Here is a 22,641-nt window from a genome sequence, read left to right on the forward strand (position 1 = left end):
TGTGCCTTAAAGAGTTAAAAAAAAGCCTAGAAAAACAAAGTTCACTGTATACTTAGTAGGTTAACATCCTGTCCTATATTTGTATTTATCTATTTATTCCTTTAATACAAAACATTACAAATAAGTTGTAAATAAGTTGTAGAATTATATTATATTAAACTCTGTATATATATATATATATATATATATATATATATATATATATATATATATATATATATATATATATATATATATATATATATATATATAGTTCAGCTCAACAGGCCTCAAACGGTTTTCTTCCATTTCTTTCTATCTTGTGCTAAGTTTTTCCAATCTTGTACCCGCAGCGACTTCAGATCTTCTTTTGCCGACTCCAGCCATTTTCTTCGGGGGCGGCCTCTTTTTCTTTTTGTACCAGCCTCCGTGTTTATTAATTCATTGGGAACTATTCCTTCCTTCATTTTTGCTACATGTCCGAGCCATCTTAATCTTTGAATTTTAGCGAGTCTTGTTATTTTTGGTTGCCCATATATTTGCATTATTTCTTCATTCGTTCTTCTTCGCCAGATGTTCTCCTCTTTTATACCTCCGTATATCCTTCTAAGAATTTTTCGTTCCCATCTATCTAATTTTACTTCCATATCTTTATTTAGTGTCCAGGTCTTGCTAGCATAGAGTATTGTAGGTCGGATAACTGTTGTATATATTCGTTTTTTTGCTGTTCTGGATATTATCTTCGACCTCCCAGCTCGACAGGCTCCCAGCACTCTTACTACCTTTGGCCATTCTTTTTATGATTTCTTGGTTCTCTTCGTTCCTATTTGTTACTGTCACTCCCAAGTAATCGAATTGGCTAACAACTTCAAAGTTATATTCTTTACTTGGGCTTTGTATCTTAAAGGACTGTTCTAGATGATTTTCGTTTCCCCTCATCACCATATATTTTGTTTTTTCTTCGTTTATTTCTAAACCATATTCCCTGGCTATTCTCTCTATTCTAGTAAAGATTTCTCTTAATTCTGCAGGTCTCCTTGTTATTAAGGTAACATCATCTGCATATGCTACGCATTGATGCCTGTGATGATATATTGTGCCTCTAGTGTAGATGTTACATTCTCGTAAAATCTTCTCTAAGATCAAATTGAAAAAATCTGTTGATAACGGGTCACCTTGTCGCAGACCTCTATTGGTGATAAAGCTATCCGAAAGCCGTCCTTCTAACATGACTTTACTTTTAGTATCAGGAAGTATGCATTTAGTCAGTCTTACTATTTTTGGTGAAAATTTAAAATATTCTAGTGCTTCATATACTTTATTTCTTTTTATAGTATCATATGCCTGTCTAAAATCAATAAACAGCATGTGTAATGTTAGGTTGAATTCATATGAGCTAGCTAAAATTTGTTTCATTGTAAAAATTTGGTCTATTACCGATCTGTTTGCTCTGAAACCTGCTTGATATTCACCTAGACAATTTTCAAATTTTTGTTTTAATTTTATTTCTAATTGATATGGCCAGAATCTTATACACTGTATCTTGTAGAGCTATTCCCCTGTAATTTTTACATTCTGTAACGTCTCCTTTTTTATGCACTGGACATAAGATTGCTTCTTTCCACTGATTGGGTATTTTTTCTCTGATCCACACTCAGCGATTAACTCAGCGATTTCTTTTTGCACCATTTCGCCACCTTCTTTTAGAAACTCAGCAATGATACCATTTTCACCAGGTGCTTTGTTGTTTTTTAAGTTTTTTATGATCTCTATAATTTCTTCCTTGGTAGGTACTTCTTCATTTACATCTGGGTCCCTTACTTCTTCATGTTGTAGTTGCGTTTGTTCTCTTTCATCTTGGTCGTCCGTACATAATATGTTCTCGAAATAATTGGCCCACCTTCTTAATTTTTCATCTGTTCCACCTAACAGATTCTCCTCTTCATCTTTATAATATCTTGATGTGGTTTTGTACTGGGTTCGGTCTTTTTATTTCTTGGTAGGAATTCCTGACTTGTTTATGTAAAAAATCTTCTTCAATACGAACTAGTTTCTGCTCTAAACTTGACCGTTTCTTCCTTCTACAGATCTTCTTTGCTTCTCGTCTTTTTGCGGCATAAGCTTTTTTACTCTCTTCATTATTTCTTATTATGCTATTTATTCTAGCTTTATTTCGGTCACTAATGGCTTTCTTACAATCCTCATCATACCAATCCGTTTGTTTACATTGTCTGTTTCCTCATAATACTGAGTCGGCTGCTTCTTGAATTTTTTCTTCTAGTTGTACCCATCTGCTTTCTATATCATTTACTGTTGTCTGGCTATTCCTTTAATACAAAACATTACAAATAAGTTGTAGAATTATATTATATTAAACTCTGTATACTTCTTACAATTTTGTTTTTTTTTAACGTAAAAGTATTTTAACATTTTGATTTACAAATGCTTATAAACTTTATGGGAAGATTGGGTTTGAGGACAATGGTCAAATGAATACCGAATTCCCAACACAAAAATAACTAAAAACCTTGCAAGATACATAGATTATTATTCTAAAGTCCCGAAAAATATTTTCTTCCTGAAGAACAGTTAAAATAAAATACTTAAATAAAGTGTTACAAAAAGTTAATGAAAAAAATTAATATTTTATCGAATTTTATATCCGCGGAAGCGATTAAATTTATCGATAAATTTGTATACTTTAAAAGTCTTTGAACCTGAACAACAATTCAAAACAAAATAGAAATAGAACGATTTATCTCGATGTGAAAAAACTTTTTCTAGTCCATCGAAAAATAAAAAACAATAAAAAAATTATTCGCCCTACCTTGGTTCTTTCCCATTATCACAACACAAAAAAATAAATAAACAAAAATCTCAGAGTGGACCGTTTAATTAAACTTTTTAATTTGAGAAATTGTTACGATGCGGTTATCGCAGTTTGTTAGGCGACTGGCTGATTCATTATAGCTAGACTGGTATACAAATCATGTTGGATGCTTGCCAATTGGGTAATGGTTTAAATAAAAAACTAAAAATCGGAATTTCATATGAAACAAGCGAGTTCCCGTGTTTTGAGGGAGTTAAATAAAATGAAAGTCGACAATAATTGGACATTTTATGTAAGATACTACAATGAAATGAAGTGCAAACCTTGGGAATTTCAAAAAACTGAACTATTAGATATGATATTGAAAGCATCTAAAGCACAAGTACAATTAGATCGATATTTCTGAAAGGGCTTAAGTGCTATTTCGGCCATTTTTCTTTTATATGCGAAATTAATTATTGATGTGTATCATATATAATACATAACAGGTACTCTCCCTGAGCCTATGTGTATGAATTTGATACACAAGAGTAGAACGCATTCAAGCGACTGTGTATGTGGTCCGAACGCAGTTGTAATGTATTTATACGTGTATTATCGTTCCTTTAGGCTGTGGTAACCAATTTTCAATGTTAGTTCGGTAATCCTAGCATACTAAAATCGGCAACATTGTAGATAAAATTTGGAGACACAAAATCGTCGAGTGGCATACCAGTTACTGTTAAGACCCGTTTACACGGGTAGAGTAATGATGCAAGTACTTGGTAGAGTAGAGTAACTCTACCCGTAAAAACGCTCAGCGCAGTAGAGTAGCAAGTAGAGTGCATAGTACGTGGTAGAGTAGAGTGACTATAGAAAATGTCACACTGAGAGTGCAGTACGGGTAAGATACGGCAATGCTTTTCTTATGGAGAATAAACGCGCAGGGTTGTCGGTTTTCTCCAGCTGTTGATTGCTCATTCTCTCACAGGACCGGCTTGGATAAAATGCATCTGCCGGCAGTACGAGTAAAATATTTTATATCATGTATACGTATACAGTAGAATAAAAAGGCATTGATGAGTTATTGACAACGAAAACTATGAATTTTGCATATAAAACGTCAACATGAGATATACAATTGAATCATATTCATAAGAGTAACATTTGAACACCTTTTTACAAGAACAACATGCAATAACTGTAGTTTTAATGTTTTACATAAAATAGAAAAAACCTACATAATTTCTAGGAAAGAATTTGGAAACTTGGAAATGATATTATTTATAGATATTATATATAATATTCAAATTTCCAATTCTTTCATAGAAATTATATTTTTTCTATTGTATGCAAAATATTAAAAATACAGTTATGTTGTTTCTATAAATAGGTCTTCATTTCTTTTGTAAAACTTCTGCTACAAATTACCATCATTAACATAATCACCTAAATATGGCCATAAACTTGTTTGTCATAATTAGTATTTGATAAACTCCAAGCTTTCCCTATTTCACCCCCTACCCATCCTAAGGATGGGTAGGGGGTGAAAGTGCTTTTGGAAAACGAAACTACACTTCAAAATTTAGTCCGAGTTTCAACAGAGAGCATGGAGTCCCATAAGTTTAAATCCGGTGAATTATTTAACGGTTGCGCTAAACTCGTAGTGTTAAATGTGTTGTGTTTTTTACAAAATACGGAACAACTTAATGTAAGTGCTGCTGTAAGACGTACTTCGTTGATGACTGGTGTTAGCGGAAGAAACATTTACAATTTCAAAAAAGAAAAAGAACAGAGTGGAACGTTGAAATCGCCAAAAAAACGTAAAAAACGAGTGTGACAATCAAATTCTAGAATATTCACATATGACGAGGGTGTAAGAAGTATTCTACGGAGAATTGCTCATTGTGAATTTTTCATGAAAAATTTGCCGCCATTCTTAAAGCATATACATAACTTCATACAAGGTAATGAGAATATACAGCCGTTGTCTCTTTCTACTTTATACAGACTTCTGAAAGATATTTGATTTGTTTATAAGAAACGTGGCCGAAGAAGCATCATGGTGGAGCGAGAGGATATTATTCATTGGCGCCATAATTATTTGAGAACTATACGACGTTTGCGAAAAGACCATTGCAATATCATATATTTGGACGAATCGTGGGTTAATGTTGGCCAATCTATAAATTACGAATGGTGCGATACTACGATACAAAACAGTCGTGATGATTTTCTCAAAAGTACTGGTTTAAAAGCACCTACTAAACGAGGTCCACGATATGTTTTATTGCATGAAGGTTTTTCAGGAGGTTTCCTTCCTGGCACACAGCGTGTTTTTCTGGCAAAGAAAAATGATGGCGACTATCACGATGAAATGGATGCCGCATATTTTTTGAGTCGTGATTTAAGGAGACATTAATATCAAATTTACCAAATAATGGTCGCAGAAATGTCATTGTAATGGACAATGCATCGTACCACTCCCGTAAAGAGAGATTCCCTAACAATTCCTGGAATAAAGCTGCAATCAAAGAATGGCTAGTGGAAAAAGACATTTTTTTCGAGGAGTGTTATTTAAAATTCGAGCTATTAGAAGCAGCGCGTGCTTTTAAAGATCAATACGATAAGTATCATCTTGATGAGTATGCTTCACAACATAATGTTTATATTTTAAGGCTTCCTCCATATCACTGCGAATTGAATCCTATAGAAATGGTGTGGAACCAAGTTAAGCGATATGTAGGTACCCATAATACCACTTTTAAAAACGACGAGGTACGTCAGTTGATCGACGACGGTTTCGCACGCGTCACAGAGCAAAATTGGCGCAATTATGTCACTCATGTTGTTGAGAAAACGGAAACTGAGATGTGGATAGCGGGCAACCTGCAAGATGACGTAGACCAATTGATAATACACGCGAACACAGGGGAGAGTAGCGAAAGCGAATCCGACATCTCGGATGTAGAGGACGACTTTAGTATAATTAATTGAATATCTGTGAGTAACCTCGATTATTTTACACTGTATAACCAATAAAATGCATTTACCAGTCCAATCAGAGTATGGGCTTTTCGGATATTGGACTGGGTGCACGGAAATCGAGTTCCCGGAGGTTCCACCCTGTATATTTATAGCTATCAAGAAATGTAATTTAAAATATATTTGTTAGTTTAATAAAGTATAAATATAATATAATGTTAAATAACTTACACTATAAACCTTATACCTGCTCATCTGGTCAAGTGTGGGCAAGGAAAACCATTATCCCATATGGAATAACACAAGGTTTCGCTGAAAACTACCAGGTTGCTATGCCAAGGAACTAGGTAAACTTATGTTGTGTGTAAAAAATGCGAGACTGCATTATGTTTTAACAAGGACAAAAACTGCACTTCAGATTTCCACAAAAAAAAAATTTCATAGTAGGTGTAAAAATTTCGCCACCGAGGATCCACCCGGTATATTTATAGCTATCAAGAAATGTAATTTAAAATACATTTGTTAGTTTAATAAAGTATACAGTTTTATAATAAAATTCTCGCTAAAAACTTAAGGTCTTTTTATACAAATTCATGCCTCTTATTTGGCTACTTGAACGCAATTATTTTATCAATATATTATTTTATAATAAATAACAGAGCCCGGCGTAGAGATCTGGGTACGGTTCTGTGACTACCACTTGGACCTGTTTGTATCGCCAATTTTCTATAGCAACATGTGGCAAAGTAACTCTACTCTACTACCACCACCACCGCCAAAATATCCACTGGCCTGCGCACTCTACCCATGGAACGCTGTCAATTCTGGTAGAGTAGAGTAGGTAGGAGAGTGCATAGGGACGCTGTCATTCCGTCTGGAGTTGTGTTTTGTGTAAATAGTGAAAATGAAGTTCACCGAATATGAACTTCATTTCACTTTCACTTTAAAACTTGTAGTGATGTATGGCGAATACCAGTGTTTATGGAATTTAGGTAGTGTACACTACAGAAATAAAAGTATGAGGCAAGCTGCGGAGGATGAAATCTTCAAAAGAATGGCAAAAGGGGGCTTTGGAGTAAACGAGCTCAAGCAAAAAATTAAGAATATAAGGTGCACTTATAATTAAGAGTGTTTAAAAATACAAAAATAAAAAAATGGGGTTCAGGTTCAGCCGATGTATACGTTCCGAACGTGAAATGGTTCACTCCTATGGAAGCAATCATAAAAGGTGCAAAAAGAAACAAGAAAACTGAGGGCTCACGGGCAAGTTACAGGTTTTTATTACTTGTTAATAAAAAATACAATAAGAAATAAAAACTGTATTCTTATCAAGATAAAAGAGCTGAGGCCCCGTGTGTATTTCTTCTTTTAAGCCACTCTCTCATCCACTCTTTTCTTTGTTACAAAGCGACCTCAATTACAAATGCATTTGCAACAGTAGCTAAACAATTTTAAATCAATTTTCTTCTTCTTGAATTCATTTTGTACTAAACAAACACCTACTCCACAGTATACTAGCATAAGTACTATACTTGTAACTCTCCTCGTGTGAACGGTATCAAACCATTTTTGGTAGAGTAGCGAGTAGAGTCGACTCTACTCGCTACTCTACTCTCCTCACAACTCTACTCGTGTAAACAAGTCTTTAGACCTTTATTGCAGTCAGGTTTGTTTATGTACAATGTCTAAAAATAACGAAGAGATACCTTCCTTTACACGAACTTGAGCATCTGGCTGAAATCATCTGGCGAAATAAGTGATATTTGATGACTCAGATGTCGATCCATTATACACTGATATTTCCGATAGCAGTGAATACTCTTCAGATTGTGAACCACAAACAAAACGGCAGAAAGTGGAAACACTTAAGGTAAGTTTATAGTTACGTATAAATTTCAAATGTTATATCTAATTTTGAAATATTTTGAGGATGATAATGTTACAAGTCAACCTAGAATTCAAGATGAACAGTTAAATTTGCAAATAAGCGAAAGTGAATCTGAAATTGAAGATCTAAATAATATAGATATGGTAAATCCTCATATAGGGAATTTACAGGCAAATGTTATATGGAACAATGTTGATGGAAATTTAAATATATTCGACGTTATACATGAAAATACTTCTTTTAGTACAGTTGTAGAAAGTAGAGAAAATGATACACCTTTAACATTTTATAGACTACTAACAGACGAGATACTCGATATTTTAGTGCAGGAAACAAATCGATATGCTGAACAAAAAATTATTGATGCTATAAATCGTAAAAACGTTAAGACAAATTCATATCTCACTAACTGGAATGATACTAACAGAGAAGAATTAAAATTTTTGGGAATTTTGATATGGATGGGTTTGAATACAAAACCAAGACTACGAGATTACTGGAGCACTAATTGTATCCATCATTGCTCAATATACAAGACGACAAACATGTCGAGGTGTAGATTTGAGGCTCTTCTTGCTTGCTTCCATTTTTCAGACAATGAAGCTTGTCCTGAAGGAAGCTGATTGTTCAAAGTTGAACCATTGTTGCAGGCGTTCAATAGAAGTTGTCAATCTGCTTTGGTACCAGGCAAATACGTTTGCATTGATGAATCGAGATTCCCTTTAGAGGACGTTTGTCATTTTTACAGTACATACCTGGCAAACGTAATAAATATGGAGTAAAAGTTTTCAAACTCTGCGGAAAAGGCGGCTACACATATCACGCAAAAATTTATGGCGGAAAGCAAAAAAGACCAAAGGAACAATCACTAGCATCCCTAGTGGTCATGAAATTAATGCAACCTTTTCTACACTCAGGAAAAACTTTGGTTACAGAAAATTTTTACACTAGTGTCAATTTGGCACACGAACTAAATGATAACAATATTCATCTAATTGGAACACTTCGTAAAAATAGGAAATACAATCCAAGGCCGCCGCAGATACAGTCCTGTAGGCGCTTGCTACTCGCAACAGACTCGTTCTGTCTACTTTTGTAATAAGCCTAATATTAGGTATCTATATGTAAATATAATGAAAAATATTATTAATTATTGTGTATTTATACAATAATTATTGTGTTCTACATATTTAAAGTGGTAATTTAATTATTCAATTAGCGTTGCATTAGCAATTCAAAGTTACGTTTTCCTACTATTCATTATATATTTTTTACTTTATATGCCCTGGGGGGAGGGGGGGGTGTAACCCCCCAAACCCCCTGGGTGCGCCACAGATTGTACATATTGTATACTGTTTAATTTTACACTTCAACAATTCCAAAAATCAATAAATACTTTATAGTGGTAAGGTGATATTCTCTATAAATATATATAATATAAAAGTGGGTATAAATAGATTTGAGTTATTTCATTGTTTAATCAGCATGTTCATGGGAATTACACAACACAAAAATTAATCAATTTGAAGCAAAATTCAATTTAGTTTTATTATTGCAGCCAATAATGTTTTATGATCATGCCTCAAGGTCAAATGTTTTCCATATAATAAAAATAGATAAGGAATTAAAAGTGAACAAGCTATTATATTGATAAGAATTACCAAGCAATTAATGTTTTTATTTATTTGGTATTAATTCTGAAAGTGATAGTTTGAAATATATAATATAATAGTATGCAGTAAAAGTATAATAGTGTAGGGTTTTTCTTTGTCGTCTAGGGTTTAATAATTATAGGCCACGGGTCGATCCGAATTGAAACAAACACTTTATTGTTTAACTTGTAAATTACAGGAATGAATAATGCAACTAACGTAAACAATAACTACTTATAACTTAAAATAGGTCCGCGGCTTAATAGCAAAAATATTATCGTCTTTCGTCGTACGTCGTATAGAGATGAGATGCCGTCATATGCATATCAACTCTTCGTCTTGAGTGCTCTACTTACACTGTGTACTCGACCCCCCGTCGAGCTACCATCATACCGCGCTTTATGTTTTTTCAGCAATGGTACTTAACTCTGGCTTTCGGCTCGCGGTTCGTGATAAATAAAAGTTATTGGTAACGGAAATAACGGAAATGGAGTTTATTTGATGACGAATGTAATCCTACACTCGGCCATCCTCTTCAGAATCCGACTCGGATTCGTCGCTTTCATTGTCGACCCACGGTTTAAGATACTCAGCACACGTTGATGTTCGCATTGGCTCCTCATGCTCACCAATCTTAACAACATCGTAACGATCGTTATCTTTAACCTTGACAATCTCGTATGGACCTAAGAACTTTATCTTGAGTTTAAGTCCTGGGCCGAACTGGGTTCTTTTTATTGCAACTAAATCTTTTTCCTTATAAATTTTTGCACGTTTTCTTCTAGAATTATACCCTTTTTTGTTTTCAGCTTGTACCTTACATATTTGTTCTTTACATTTTTCTCGAAGTTCTTTTCTTTCTTCATCATATATTTTAATCACCTCTTCCTCTATGAGTTCTCTGATTCGAATGTCTTCTTTATTTTTCATTTTTACGCCAACCAATACTTCGAAAGGTGTAGTACCTATACTTCGTTGATAGGTAGAGTTCAATGCATTTTGTACCCTGTCAACATTTTTATACAATTTCGTAGGTTCTTCTAAACTCAATTTCGTAAGAACAGGGATAATTGTTCTATTCACTCGTTCAACCTGACCGTTTCCTCGTGGTACTTCAATTGTGACTAGAACATGTTGAATGTTTTCTTGTTGGCAATATCTTTTAAATTCCTCTGATCGAAATGCTGTACCTCGGTCGGTTATCATTCGAGAACGGTTTCCAAATATTCTTCGTTGCTTTTCAAGACAACTTATAACTTCTTTCGTCGTTGTGGACTTCGTCGGGTAAAGCCAAACAAATTTGGTAAAATCGTCTATAATTACAAGTATATGCTGATAATTCTTACTTGTAGACTGCAATGGACCCAAATGATCCGCATGGTATGTGTGCAGTGGACCGTCTAGTTTTGGTATGGGGTTAAGTGTCCCTTCCTTTTTTCCTTCCTTTTTGCTTCCCAGTATACATGCTATACAGTTAGAAATAACATTTTTAACTTTTTCTTTTATCTTTGGTATATAAAAGTCTTTAGCTATTACTTCCTCAGTTTTTTTCTCAGAAAAATGTCCTACCTCGTGACTTCTTCTTATTATCTCAGTCTGCATATTTCTCGGTACAACTAATAGTTTTAATCCATTGACATACTTGTATAATATTTCGTGCTCTAAGTAAAAATCTTCATATGCTTCTGTCAAAAGTATTTGTTTTATCGCCTTAATGTGCTCATCTTTATCTTGAGCCACTTTAATTCGTTGTATTACACCATTTTCTTCTGTAACCGTTAAAACTTTTGGATACCGGCTAAGGGTATCCACGTGAGACATCTGAGCACCTTTTCTATGCTCAATTTCATACTGGTACTCCTCTAGCATCAGTGCCCATCGTGCAACTCTTGTTGTAAGGTCCTTCTTGTCCATAGTTCGCTTAAAGGCGTCACAATCTGTAACAATTTTGAATTTGTTCCCAAGTAAATATATTCTAAACTTCTTTACCGCTCTTATAATAGCGAGTACTTCTAGCTCGTAACTGGTGTACTTTTCTTCTGCAGGTGTGGTTTTTTTACTCATGTAATATATTGGGTGGAGCTTGGAATCGTCAATTGATCGCTGTAGTAAACATGCTCCATAACCATGCTGGCTGGCATCAGTATGAAGTTCCGTATAAGCACCTTGTCGATAAATGTGTAACACCGGCTCACTTATTAGTTTTTCCTTTAGCGTTTCAAAAGCCTTTTTTTGCTTATCTTCAAACCTAAATTCTTCATCTTTTCTTAGTAAGTCACTTAACGGTTTTGCAATGTTTGCATATCCGGCTATGAATTTTCGAAAATAACCTGTAAGCCCTAAGTAAGATTGAACTTGTTTCTGAGTTTTAGGTTCAGGAAATTTCTTTATTGCTATGACCTTCGCATCACCTGGTTGAATTTTTCCGTCTTCCACAATAAATCCTAAAAATTCTACCTTTTTCTGCAGCAATTGGCATTTCTTCTTTTTAATTTCCAGTCCATATTCTTGTGCTAATTTCAATACTAATTTTAATCTATATATCCCTTCTTCTATATCAGAGCTCAGAATGATAATATCATCCATATAATAAATTACGTATTTTTTAGCCGTCAATTCTCTAAAAATGTGAGCAATAAACCTCTGAAATACTGCTGGGCTGTTACATAGTCCAAATGGACACTTGAGGAATTCAAACTGTCCGCTGGGCGTCACAAACGATGTGTACTTAGTACTACTAAATTCTACGGGAACATGAAAAAATCCGTTCTTTAAATCAATAGTGCTAAAAATTTTTGCACCTTGTAAACAGTCAAGCACGTCTTCAACAAGGGGAAGTGGGAATCTGTCTCTTATTATGTTTTTATTTACTTTTCTATAATCGCAGCAAATTCTTGTCCGACCGTCCTTCTTCTTTACCAATACTATTGGGCTGGCAAAATCTGAACAACTAGGTTTAATTATACCTTCGTTTAACCATTCATTTATCTGACTGTCTACCTCTTCTTTTTCAGAAACAGATAATCGTCTGGGTCTTTCATAAATCGGTTCCTCGCTTTTAAGGACAATTTTCATTTCAATTTCTGTCGTCTTCGTTTTCTTTGGTTCATAACTTTCCATTAACTGTCTAACAATTTCTCTGTGTTTTTCGTCTTCAATGTGTGCTACTTTTACTTCATCTTCTTTATCTTTTTCGTCAAGCATAATGTGCATAATAAAGTTTTCGTTCGTCCTCTTATGCATTACTATCCCATCATCTCTTATACTAACATATGCTTGTTGTAAAATATTATTTCCAATTATTGCTTGAAAAGATGTCGCGGCTTTTGGGATAATATGAAATGTTAGATCAAACTTCTCTTCGTTAACGTCAGCTTGTGTAGAGAATGATCCTAATGTGTTAACTTTCGCATTTTGTCCTAAGCCTTTCAAAATTATGGTGTTGGGTGTTAAACAAATATCGTTAAAGAATGTATCGTAAACATCTTCTCTTATCGTACATATATCACTTCCTGTGTCAAATAAAGCTGTTAGTGTGATCTGATTAATTGTTAGCTTAACCGCTGTTTTTGGCTGAACCTCAATTACATTTAAAGCTGTGTTTTCTGTAGTAGCCTTCGTCGAATTTTTATTGGGACATTTACTTGAAACATGCCCATATTTGTTGCAACCAAAGCACTTCGTTCCCTTAAACTTATCTGGGCAATCCTTAGATTTATGACCTCTACTTCCACAATTAAAACAAGTAATGTTGTTTTCTCTTTTCACGTCGTTCTTCTCTCTTTTGTCCTTTCTAACGATGTCTTCGTTTTTCTTAAATCCTTCTTTATTTGCTCTAAAGACTTGAGCTTGTCCAGTAGCCTTCTTACCGCGTATCCTCTCATATAGTTTAATTTTCTCCTTAAACTCTGCAAAATTTTTTGCTCCATATAGCACTAGTTTATTGGATGATTCGTCTTGTATTCCATCAATTATGTATTGCATAACAACTTCTTGTTCTAAGTAAGCTCTATTAGCTATTTCTCTCATTTTAATCATGTATTCTTGTACAGTCTCATCAAATTTTTTTCGTCTCGCCATCAACATTTTATGTATCTGCGCACTATTTACCTGTTCTCCGAATTCTTCTATTAGACGTCTCTTCAATTCAGGCCAATTTCTGATGCCTTTTTCTGACTGTACAAACAATTTGGCGAGTCCTTTTAAACATTTTTTTGCATAGATTAATTTTTGTAGGTTGTTCCACCCTGTTATCTCAGCTACTTCTTCAAATTCGATAATCCACGTGCGAATAGGATATTCGTCTTTTCCATCAAATGATCTTATGCTGTCCTCCACGTCTCTAAAACTTAATGCAAATGATTCTTGTCGTCTTATACCAGTCGCTCCAGTATTCACGGATCTAACTTCAGCGTCATTTCTTGCGCTATAACTCCTTTGTCCAATTTCTTCATGTATGTAAATATCTTCGTCATCTCGCCTTTCTTCGAATTTTCGTCTCTCTTCGTCATTATTTCGTTCATATCTACGTCTTTCATCACATATTTGTCGTCCTTCGTCATAATTTCGCCCTTCGCGTCTTCGTCTATCCTCGTCGTTTCTTCTCTCACGTCTTCGTCTTTCTTTTTCTTCACGTCTTTCGTCTTCCGAACGTCTTTCATCGTCTTCTCGTCTTTCTTCTTCTAATCGTCGTTTTTCTTTTTCACGTCTTTCATCGTCTTTCCGTCTTTCTTCTTCCAATCGTCGTTTTTCTTTTTCACGTCTTTCATCATCTTTCCGTCTTTCTTCTTCCAATCGTCTTTTTTCGTCTTCCAGTTGCCTTTTTTCGTCTTCCAGTTGTCTTTTTTCGTCTTTCAGTTGTCTTTTTTCTTCCTTTCGTCTTTCGTCGTCCTCATCTATATCTGATACGTCATCCTCCTCTTCGTCGTCTTCAGTTTCGTCGTCGTTAATAAAGGTATTCAAAAAGGAACAAATACGGACAACCACGTCATGCTTTTCATTTTTATAATTTAAACCAAGAATTTGGCATACCGCAATTAAATCAGGAAGATCAAAATTTTCACTTACGTCTTGACATTTACTCAAAAATTGTTCGGAAGTGTCGTCAAGCCGAAATCCAGGAAAAGCACGCAAAGCTTTTCTAGTTTTTCGAGGTTCACCATCAGTGGTAAAACAAATATAATGTAAAATTTTAGCAACTCTCAATTTAGCATGAGTAATATTATAGCCAATATTACCGATAGAACCCAAAGTTGCCATAATAATAAAATATTTTTTTAAAAATATCCAACAATACCGAAAATATATGTAACTACATATAAACTATAAACATACAAAAAATGAAACCTTTTCAAAAATGATCATTGTCTTTTAATAACCATAATAACGCATATTTGTGCTATCAAACCTACATAAATTATCGTTTTCCTAATCTAAAACAGAAATATATCGTCGACAAAAAATAGGAGTAATAAAATTTTTATTATAATTGATTTCTATTTATTACGGAATTCACTCTTAAGACTCATAAACGTTTAAAAACCGGATACCATAAATGTTCAAATGTATCAAAATGTTTTTATTATAGTCACAAAATTAAATCTAGGTCAAATAAAAATAGTTCATTCATATAAGAAACACGTGCGTCTTTACTGAGAGTTCATCTACTATACTATTAATTCTGTTATATAATCAAATGCAAAACTTTCAAAACACAAATGTCATATAAATATAAATAACGTTATCTTCTTTGTCTTTATTTGCTTGGTAGAATGTTGAAAAATAACTCTTACCTTAGCAAATCATCTTTAATAGTTTTTTAATTCGTTACCATCTTTCATCGGTTGAGATTTTATCCTCTTTGCTCCTGTTTCTCGTTCTTGGCACATCTACTTGAGTTGGTATTGGTAAACAAGGCGTTGTTGTGTCGTCAATCATATAATATCCTGTTCCTCTATCCTTTATCTGCTATCCGCTATCTGCTATCTGCTATCATTTATCGTTCATCGTTCATCGTTTATCGTTTATCGTTTATCGTTCATCGTTCATCGTTTATCGTTCATCTGCTATCTGCTATCCGCTATCGTTTATCGTTCATCCCGGACGAGCCCCCAAAATGTAGGGTTTTTCTTTGTCGTCTAGGGTTTAATAATTATAGGCCACGGGTCGATCCGAATTGAAACAAACACTTTATTGTTTAACTTGTAAATTACAGGAATGAATAATGCAACTAACGTAAACAATAACTACTTATAACTTAAAATAGGTCCGCGGCTTAATAGCAAAAATATTATCGTCTTTCGTCGTACGTCGTATAGAGATGAGATGCCGTCATATGCATATCAACTCTTCGTCTTGAGTGCTCTACTTACACTGTGTACTCGACCCCCCGTCGAGCTACCATCATACCGCGCTTTATGTTTTTTCAGCAATGGTACTTAACTCTGGCTTTCGGCTCGCGGTTCGTGATAAATAAAAGTTATTGGTAACGGAAATAACGGAAATGGAGTTTATTTGATGACGAATGTAATCCTACAATAGTATAGTAAATAAACATTTCATTGAGGTGTGGGTAATAAATTTAGAAGAAAAATGTTAAAGAATTTTAGATACCATGGCAAATTATAGTATTATTAGGTTGGGAGTATTTATACAGTGGTACCTTGACATACGAGTGTAATTGTAATGAATGAATGAAATGAAATGTAATTGAATGTAACAGAAGGGGCAAAAACCAGGTTTATCCACTCCACAAAGAATTTCCTGGTACGCCTTTGGATTTGCCCTCCACATAACTGGCAGTTTTTCTTTTAAAATCCTGTGTGACTTAAAGGAGGAACGAGAAAAAAAGTAAGATAATGATAATCAGCGGCAAAGGAGATAAGGAAGATAATCAAATAAAGATAAAATGTAAAAACTCAGAATTGGAAATAGTAACAACTTACGAATACCTGGGAAGTATAATAACTAATGACGGAAAAATAGACTGGGAAATAACAAATAGAGCAAAGAAATTAAACAAGTTATATTATGCGTTAGCCCCAATAATGGGAAAAAGAGAACTTGCACGAGAAACAAGAATAAAAATATATAACACAATAGTGATACCGACTGTGCTCTATGCAAGTGAAAACTGGACAATTCTGGAAAAACATAAGAGCAGGATAGACGCAATGGAGATGAGACATCTAAGAAGGATAGTTGGAAAGACAAAATGGGATAGACTAAGCAACGAGACTATTAGGAGAATGGCCAACCAGGAACCGATAATGAATAAAATAGCAAAGAGACAAATGAACTGGTATGGGCATCTGATGAGGATGCAATCCAATAGAATAACAAGAAAAATTTATGAAGCAAAAAACATCGGAAAAAGAAAAAGAGGCAGACCAAGAAAAAAATGGATACAGCAAGTAGTAGAGGCGGGAAAACTAAAACAAAAATCACTCGAGGAATTGAAAATAATGGCAGGAAACAGAAAAGAATGGAAGAGGTGGGTAAATGGAAATTAAAATAGCTAGCCCAAATCCGACACGCTGATAGGGTAAAAGGAAGGGGAGAAAGAAAGAAAAGTGTGACTTAAAGGCTCTCGTATTTTCTGAATGGTACACTAGAATAGGTTAGATTTTACAGTCACCACTCTCATTGGCGAAAAGTAGTAGAGTTAATCTATCTTTCATAGGATTATGACCTGGCATCGTCTTGTCCTGTGTTGTTATTTAAGTCCTATTCAGCATCTTTTCCAGAAAAGCCCTGTCTCGTCACAGTTGAAGACTTGCTGGGGGATGTATCCTTTGGCTTCTATCTGTTCGGAAAACGTTTTGATATAAACCTCAGCTGCCTTCACATCCAAACTTGCTGCCTCACCATGCCTGACGACAGAGTGAATGCCGGTCCTTTTTCTAAAGTTGTCAAGCCAGCCCCGACTGGCTTTAAATGAGTCTTACGATTCATCATTTGTGGAAGTGTGTGGGATCTGTTTCAGCAAATCTTCGTAAATCGCATGTGCCTTCTCACATATGATGCTTTAAGTTGATGTTAAGGTTCCTCCTTGAAGCTGCTACTCTGTCACCCACACCATTAGTAGTTTCTCCGTATTTTCATGGAGATAGGATCGGAGCTTAGAAATTATTGTAATGTCCTTAGCTGGCATTATACCATTTATCACCTCCTTCCGTTTAAGTACAGTACATATCATTGATGTGGTACGCCCGTACATCCTCGCCAAGTCAGTTACTCGTACACCTTGCTCATGTTTTTCAATGATTTTACGTTTTAGTTACCTTTTATTTACAAAGCAAATTAGAAGTAGTCAAATAAGAGGTATGAATTTAAATAAAAACTGATTCCTGGTATCTCAAATTTTGCCCTCATCTCAAAGCAAAATATCGCTCCGCGGCTCGTATATTAGGGCGCTCGTATATCTGGTTATTTTGTTAGTTGCTCTTGTTTTGAGATATATTTTTCACACAATAATTTGTTTCACAGGGAAGGAAAACGTAACTTTTTTATTTTTAGTTTTGTGGAAAAAAGTTATTCTTTATAAAAAGTTCTGAATGATCCAAAACCTAGAATGCAATCATAAAATATACTTTTTTTCATTTTAAACATCATTTTTCATAGTTTGAAACAACGACCTGCCTCTTTTGCGTAAAGGGAATAGCCGGATAAGAATGTCAATAGAACACCATAACTCTGGTTCTAAGTGTTCAAAATGGTTGGTATATCCATTCATCCTATGAAACATAGTTTTGGTAATCATACATCCTATATATTTTTTTCGAGCGATCCATATATTTTTTTAAAGGCATTTAAAATTTTCAAACACTCAAATCAATTTGAATTTTCTGCCAACTCTCATTTTCGTTCAAATATTTTTGTAGAGCATAAAAAAACCTTTAATTAAAAAAAAAATGATTGACGTTTTATGGAATTTTGAGGTTATGTGTCAATAGTTTGGGCTAAAATTTGGTGAATCTTCATTTCTTGTCTTACTGAACATTATTCCGCTGGAGCAATTTTGGCATTCTTATCCGGCTATGCCCTTTCCCACCCTCAGACCAAGCAATTCCAGAACATCAGAACAATAATTGATAAGACCATTAAAAACCTTATATGGAAATATGACATCTCCATCAATCAATTTCACTCACTCTACTTATAATATTTAAATGTATCTAATAATCAAACTCAATGCATGATCTAGACTTAGAAAAGGTTATATATTATATACATATGAAACATTTATTCAAATTTTGTGATAATGCATTAGAAGCAGAAAAACTATGTATATAATGAGTTGCTATAAGTCTATAAGCTGAAGCTTAAAACAATTGGCTAGACTGGTTACTCTACGCTACTTTACGGAGTTGAAGGGTGGACATTAACAGCAGCAACTATAAAGAAGTTAGCGGCTCTAGAAATGTGGCTGTATCGACGCATACTGAGAATACCTTGGACAGACAGAGTGACCAACACAGAGGTATTAAGACGAATGGGTAAAGAGATGGAATTGTTAACAACTGTTAAAAGGAGGAAAGCGTCATACCTGGGCCATGTGTTCCGTAATGATAAGTACAGTCTGCTACAGCTTATTGTGGAACTCAAGATTGAAGGTAGAAGAGGTTTGGGTAGAAAGAAGAAATCCTGGCTGAGAAATTTGAGAGAATGGTTTCAAATACCAGAAGCCGCGAACATAATACATGCGGCACAAAACAGAGAAACCTATCGTTTGATGGTCGCCAACCTTCGGTAGAAGACAGCACATAAAGAAGAAGACTGGTTACCTCTAATTTGGCATGTTTAAATATTGAAGCTATATCATTAATGAATATGTTGAATAGTAAAGGTCCCAAATGTGACCCTTGAGGATACCAGAGGGGACAGATATAGCAGATGAAACAAAAGATTTTATCTTTACATATTGAACCCCTTTACTCAGATAACTAGCAACCCATTTCAGTAAGAAGAGTGGAAGTCCACACAGCTGAAGTTTATGAAGTAAGAGATCATGATTCACCCTATCAAAGGCCTTTGAAAAATCAGTATATATGGCATCCACTTGAACCTTATTCTCAAAAGCTGAAATAATGTCCTGTTGTTATATGACCAAATTAGTCAAAGTGGACTTTCCAATCTTGAATCCATGTTGCTGGCTAATCAAGAGAAAATTACAATACCAAGTCAATGATTTGCACAGAAGGAACTTAAACAACTTGGGGATAGAAGACAGTATAACCACAGGACAGTAATTCTTGAATAGAATCTTGAAAGGTACACAAATAGTGAACACATCTTTTTAAAAAATAAATGGGAACATTATCTGGACCAAGTTTAATTTATATTTCAGTGACAAAATTCCATCATAAATTTCCAAAGGAGAAAATTGAATGATGGATATATCCACAATATTAACCTATTGATATGCAAGTTCTTCAATATTTAAATCTATATTACTGTAAACCTCGGGAAAGTTCCTTGCAAATAAGTTGGCAATATCAATACTATTCTCTGCCACATTACCATTGAAAAACAATTTATTAGGAATACCATGACCTTCTAATAATGAATTAACATGATTCCAGAAGCTCTTAGGGTTCGATATAATGGGTTCAAAATGGTTGCTGTAAAAAAAGAAATCAAATGCTTTACAAGAACTATAGACATCTTTGTGCTGGACACTTGCTATAAAATCTATAGCAGAATTCTGAGAATTCTTTAATAAATACGAAGTAAAAATTTTCGGGAGAAATGTCTACAAAAACCTAAGATCCAACTCACTAAAACCACCTAAAGCTATTTTTAGACAGCTTCCGACATAAGAACAAAAATAATATCCTAAGCTCTAATAAATATTAAAATCTCTAATTAATTTGTCATGAATGATGACACATATGCAATGACTCACTGGACAGAGTAAATTGGCATTAATGTTGTGAATGTGAAGGTAACTTAAATTGTTCAGCAGTATATTTAACAAAGAAAAAAACAGTATCCACATACCTCTGCCTTCCCCCATTTGTTTCTGCCTGGCAGATTCGTGCCTCCAGTTGTTCCTCTGCTCCATCTGGTTCCTTTCGGAATATGGCATTCTCTTATGACCTACTGTATCACTGGTGTCGGATGTTTTTTCAACGCCGTTCACATGAGCAAATGAGTTTCGGTTCATGTCTTGTGGCTGATTTTGTTCTCTGGCTTGAGCAATAGGTCTAGGCACGTAACGAATCTGGAAAATGAAGATAATAAATGTATATAGAACAATAGGAAAAGAGATAGAGATTTGTGCAGTAAAGTTAAATGCAAAATGAAGGGTAATTATGTTAGTTAATGTATTTTATATAAAGCATACATAAATATATAATAAAATGAATAATGTCTTACTTGGTCAGGTTTTTTTGGGCGCTTAGTTACTTCATGATTAAGAGACAGATCCCCTAATTCTGAAGTAACTCTGTTAAAGTCCCTAAGTCTATCTCCTTGTGAACTACCTTCGCTTCTAAATTTGGAACTATCTAGATGTGTATTTTCAAACTGATTATGTCTGGGATTAAATAAAACACTGGAATCTGATTCTGTTTCGTCTACAGTATTTGATTTCTTTAAAGGGCCACTTCCTGGTCTATATATTGGTTGATGAGGTTTTCCACGTCTCATTATTTAACTTCACTATATTAAAATCTTGAAAACAAAAAATTCTATTAGTGAAATAATTTCAATATTAGCATACTATACTATAAGGATCGCAGGGACTACTGTTGTGATGTTCAAAATGTCTCTAATAGCTCTTAATATAATTGTACCTGCATCTAATGTATTGTTCTATAATATGTACACAATATTCAACATTAAATAAGTTAAGACCAGCTTTTAAATATAAATTAAACTCAATAAAACACAGTTACATTGTTACATAACTATTCTTGTATTGATGAACACTATATTACCTTCTTACATTTGTATATTATAGCAAAATATTTGTGATAAGGTGATGTGATTATCAATTATCAAATGCAAAAGGATTTTTGTAGGGGGAGTTTCAAAATATTATTTTAGATCAAATATAAATTTGTTAGGACAATTAAGTTTTGATTTACCACAAACAGCCTAAGAAAGTGTCAACATACAGAAAAGATACTCTGAAGCCAATGTAATTAATAATCTACACAATAAGACGAAGTAAGATTAGAGGTACATGAAATATAAGGAGAAAAAGTAAATATAATAAGGAAAACATTGAACAGCTGACATGACACAACCAGTGATTTCATTAAACAGACCATAATGAAAATATCCATAATTTAAAAAGCAAATCCAATAGAATATAAAAAAAAATAAAGGAGAGTTGTGTTTAAAGTATTTGGCATGAACAAACTCAGTAAACATGAAGGTGATAGAAATCATGATCACCATAAAATCTCTCTAAAATGAAGAACAGAATGCAGGAACACAAATTGTGAAGAGACTCACTGATCAGTTACTGTAGTCCCAAGAGTATGAATTGCAAAATATATGAAATATATTCTGGAGAAGTATTGGATAAGGATAGAAATATTTATGAATGAAATAATGAGAAAGTGTAAGATAGAGTAGATGTTTAGAGGAAAAAAACTATGTTTAGAATATTGTAGAAAAAGAAGATAACTTTATTGCTTAGAGCCCAGAAGGCCTGTTGAGCGTTTTTAAGAGATAAATAAGATTTTATATGGAAGTATGTTGTTTAAATTGCTTCCGTTTATTGCAGCATTATTCTTTGTTTATCAGTACGTGAGGTTAGGCACATTCGCATTTTAGAGACACATTAACTCATCGCAATTCATTCGCATGCGAATACAGATAATTTTAAAGCTCTACAGGAATACAAAGGCTGTTCCACTATGGTTAGGACTGTATGGGATTCCAACTATAAACACGTACCTCATCATGGCCATTAGAGGCTTCAAACTTCGCCATGACACTATCTTTAACTTTTGCAAAAATAGTGTGTTTTTAATTATTAAAAAACAATCTGGATGTATATTTTAAGTACTTCCTGTCATGTAAACTTACCAAAAAAATTGCTTGCTTCAACAAAATATGATATTTTTTAACCTTGAAAACTTGAATTTCATTTCTGGGTGTTGGCAATAGATGATTACAACGCGCGAAATTTAAAGAAATATTTTAAAATATAATAATTATGTACTTCTATATATTTGCAAAATATTATATAAAAATTAGTTTTTCTTTGGAAGGTAAAGGTTATACCGCATTTCTTTCATTAAAAAAATACTTGACTGATCGGTAGTATCCACGGATACAAGATATTAATAAGTAGGCAGATTTTAGCAAAC

At 34.0% G+C, this 22,641-nt stretch overlaps 1 protein-coding gene across 3 annotated transcripts in view; it reads right to left on the bottom strand.

Annotated features, from left to right (window-relative positions):
* Smg6 (Smg6 nonsense mediated mRNA decay factor) overlaps positions 1 to 22,572 on the bottom strand; it is a 323,010-nt gene extending 300,438 nt beyond the window's left edge. For 2 of the 3 annotated variants that reach the window (XM_072531434.1, XM_072531432.1), the window contains exons 1-3: positions 22,358 to 22,572; positions 20,693 to 20,989; positions 20,315 to 20,537 (exon numbers count right to left, since the gene is read on the bottom strand). In XM_072531434.1, coding sequence (XP_072387535.1) covers positions 20,315 to 20,537; positions 20,693 to 20,965 — 496 coding nt within the window. In that variant the 5' untranslated portion in view covers positions 20,966 to 20,989; positions 22,358 to 22,572. The other variant, XM_072531433.1, reaches the window with a different exon arrangement.
* Between the last annotated feature and the right edge of the window lie 69 nt (positions 22,573 to 22,641).

The sequence above is a fragment of the Diabrotica undecimpunctata genome, chromosome 5, assembly GCF_040954645.1.
Source record: "Diabrotica undecimpunctata isolate CICGRU chromosome 5, icDiaUnde3, whole genome shotgun sequence".
NCBI lineage: Eukaryota > Metazoa > Arthropoda > Insecta > Coleoptera > Chrysomelidae > Diabrotica > Diabrotica undecimpunctata.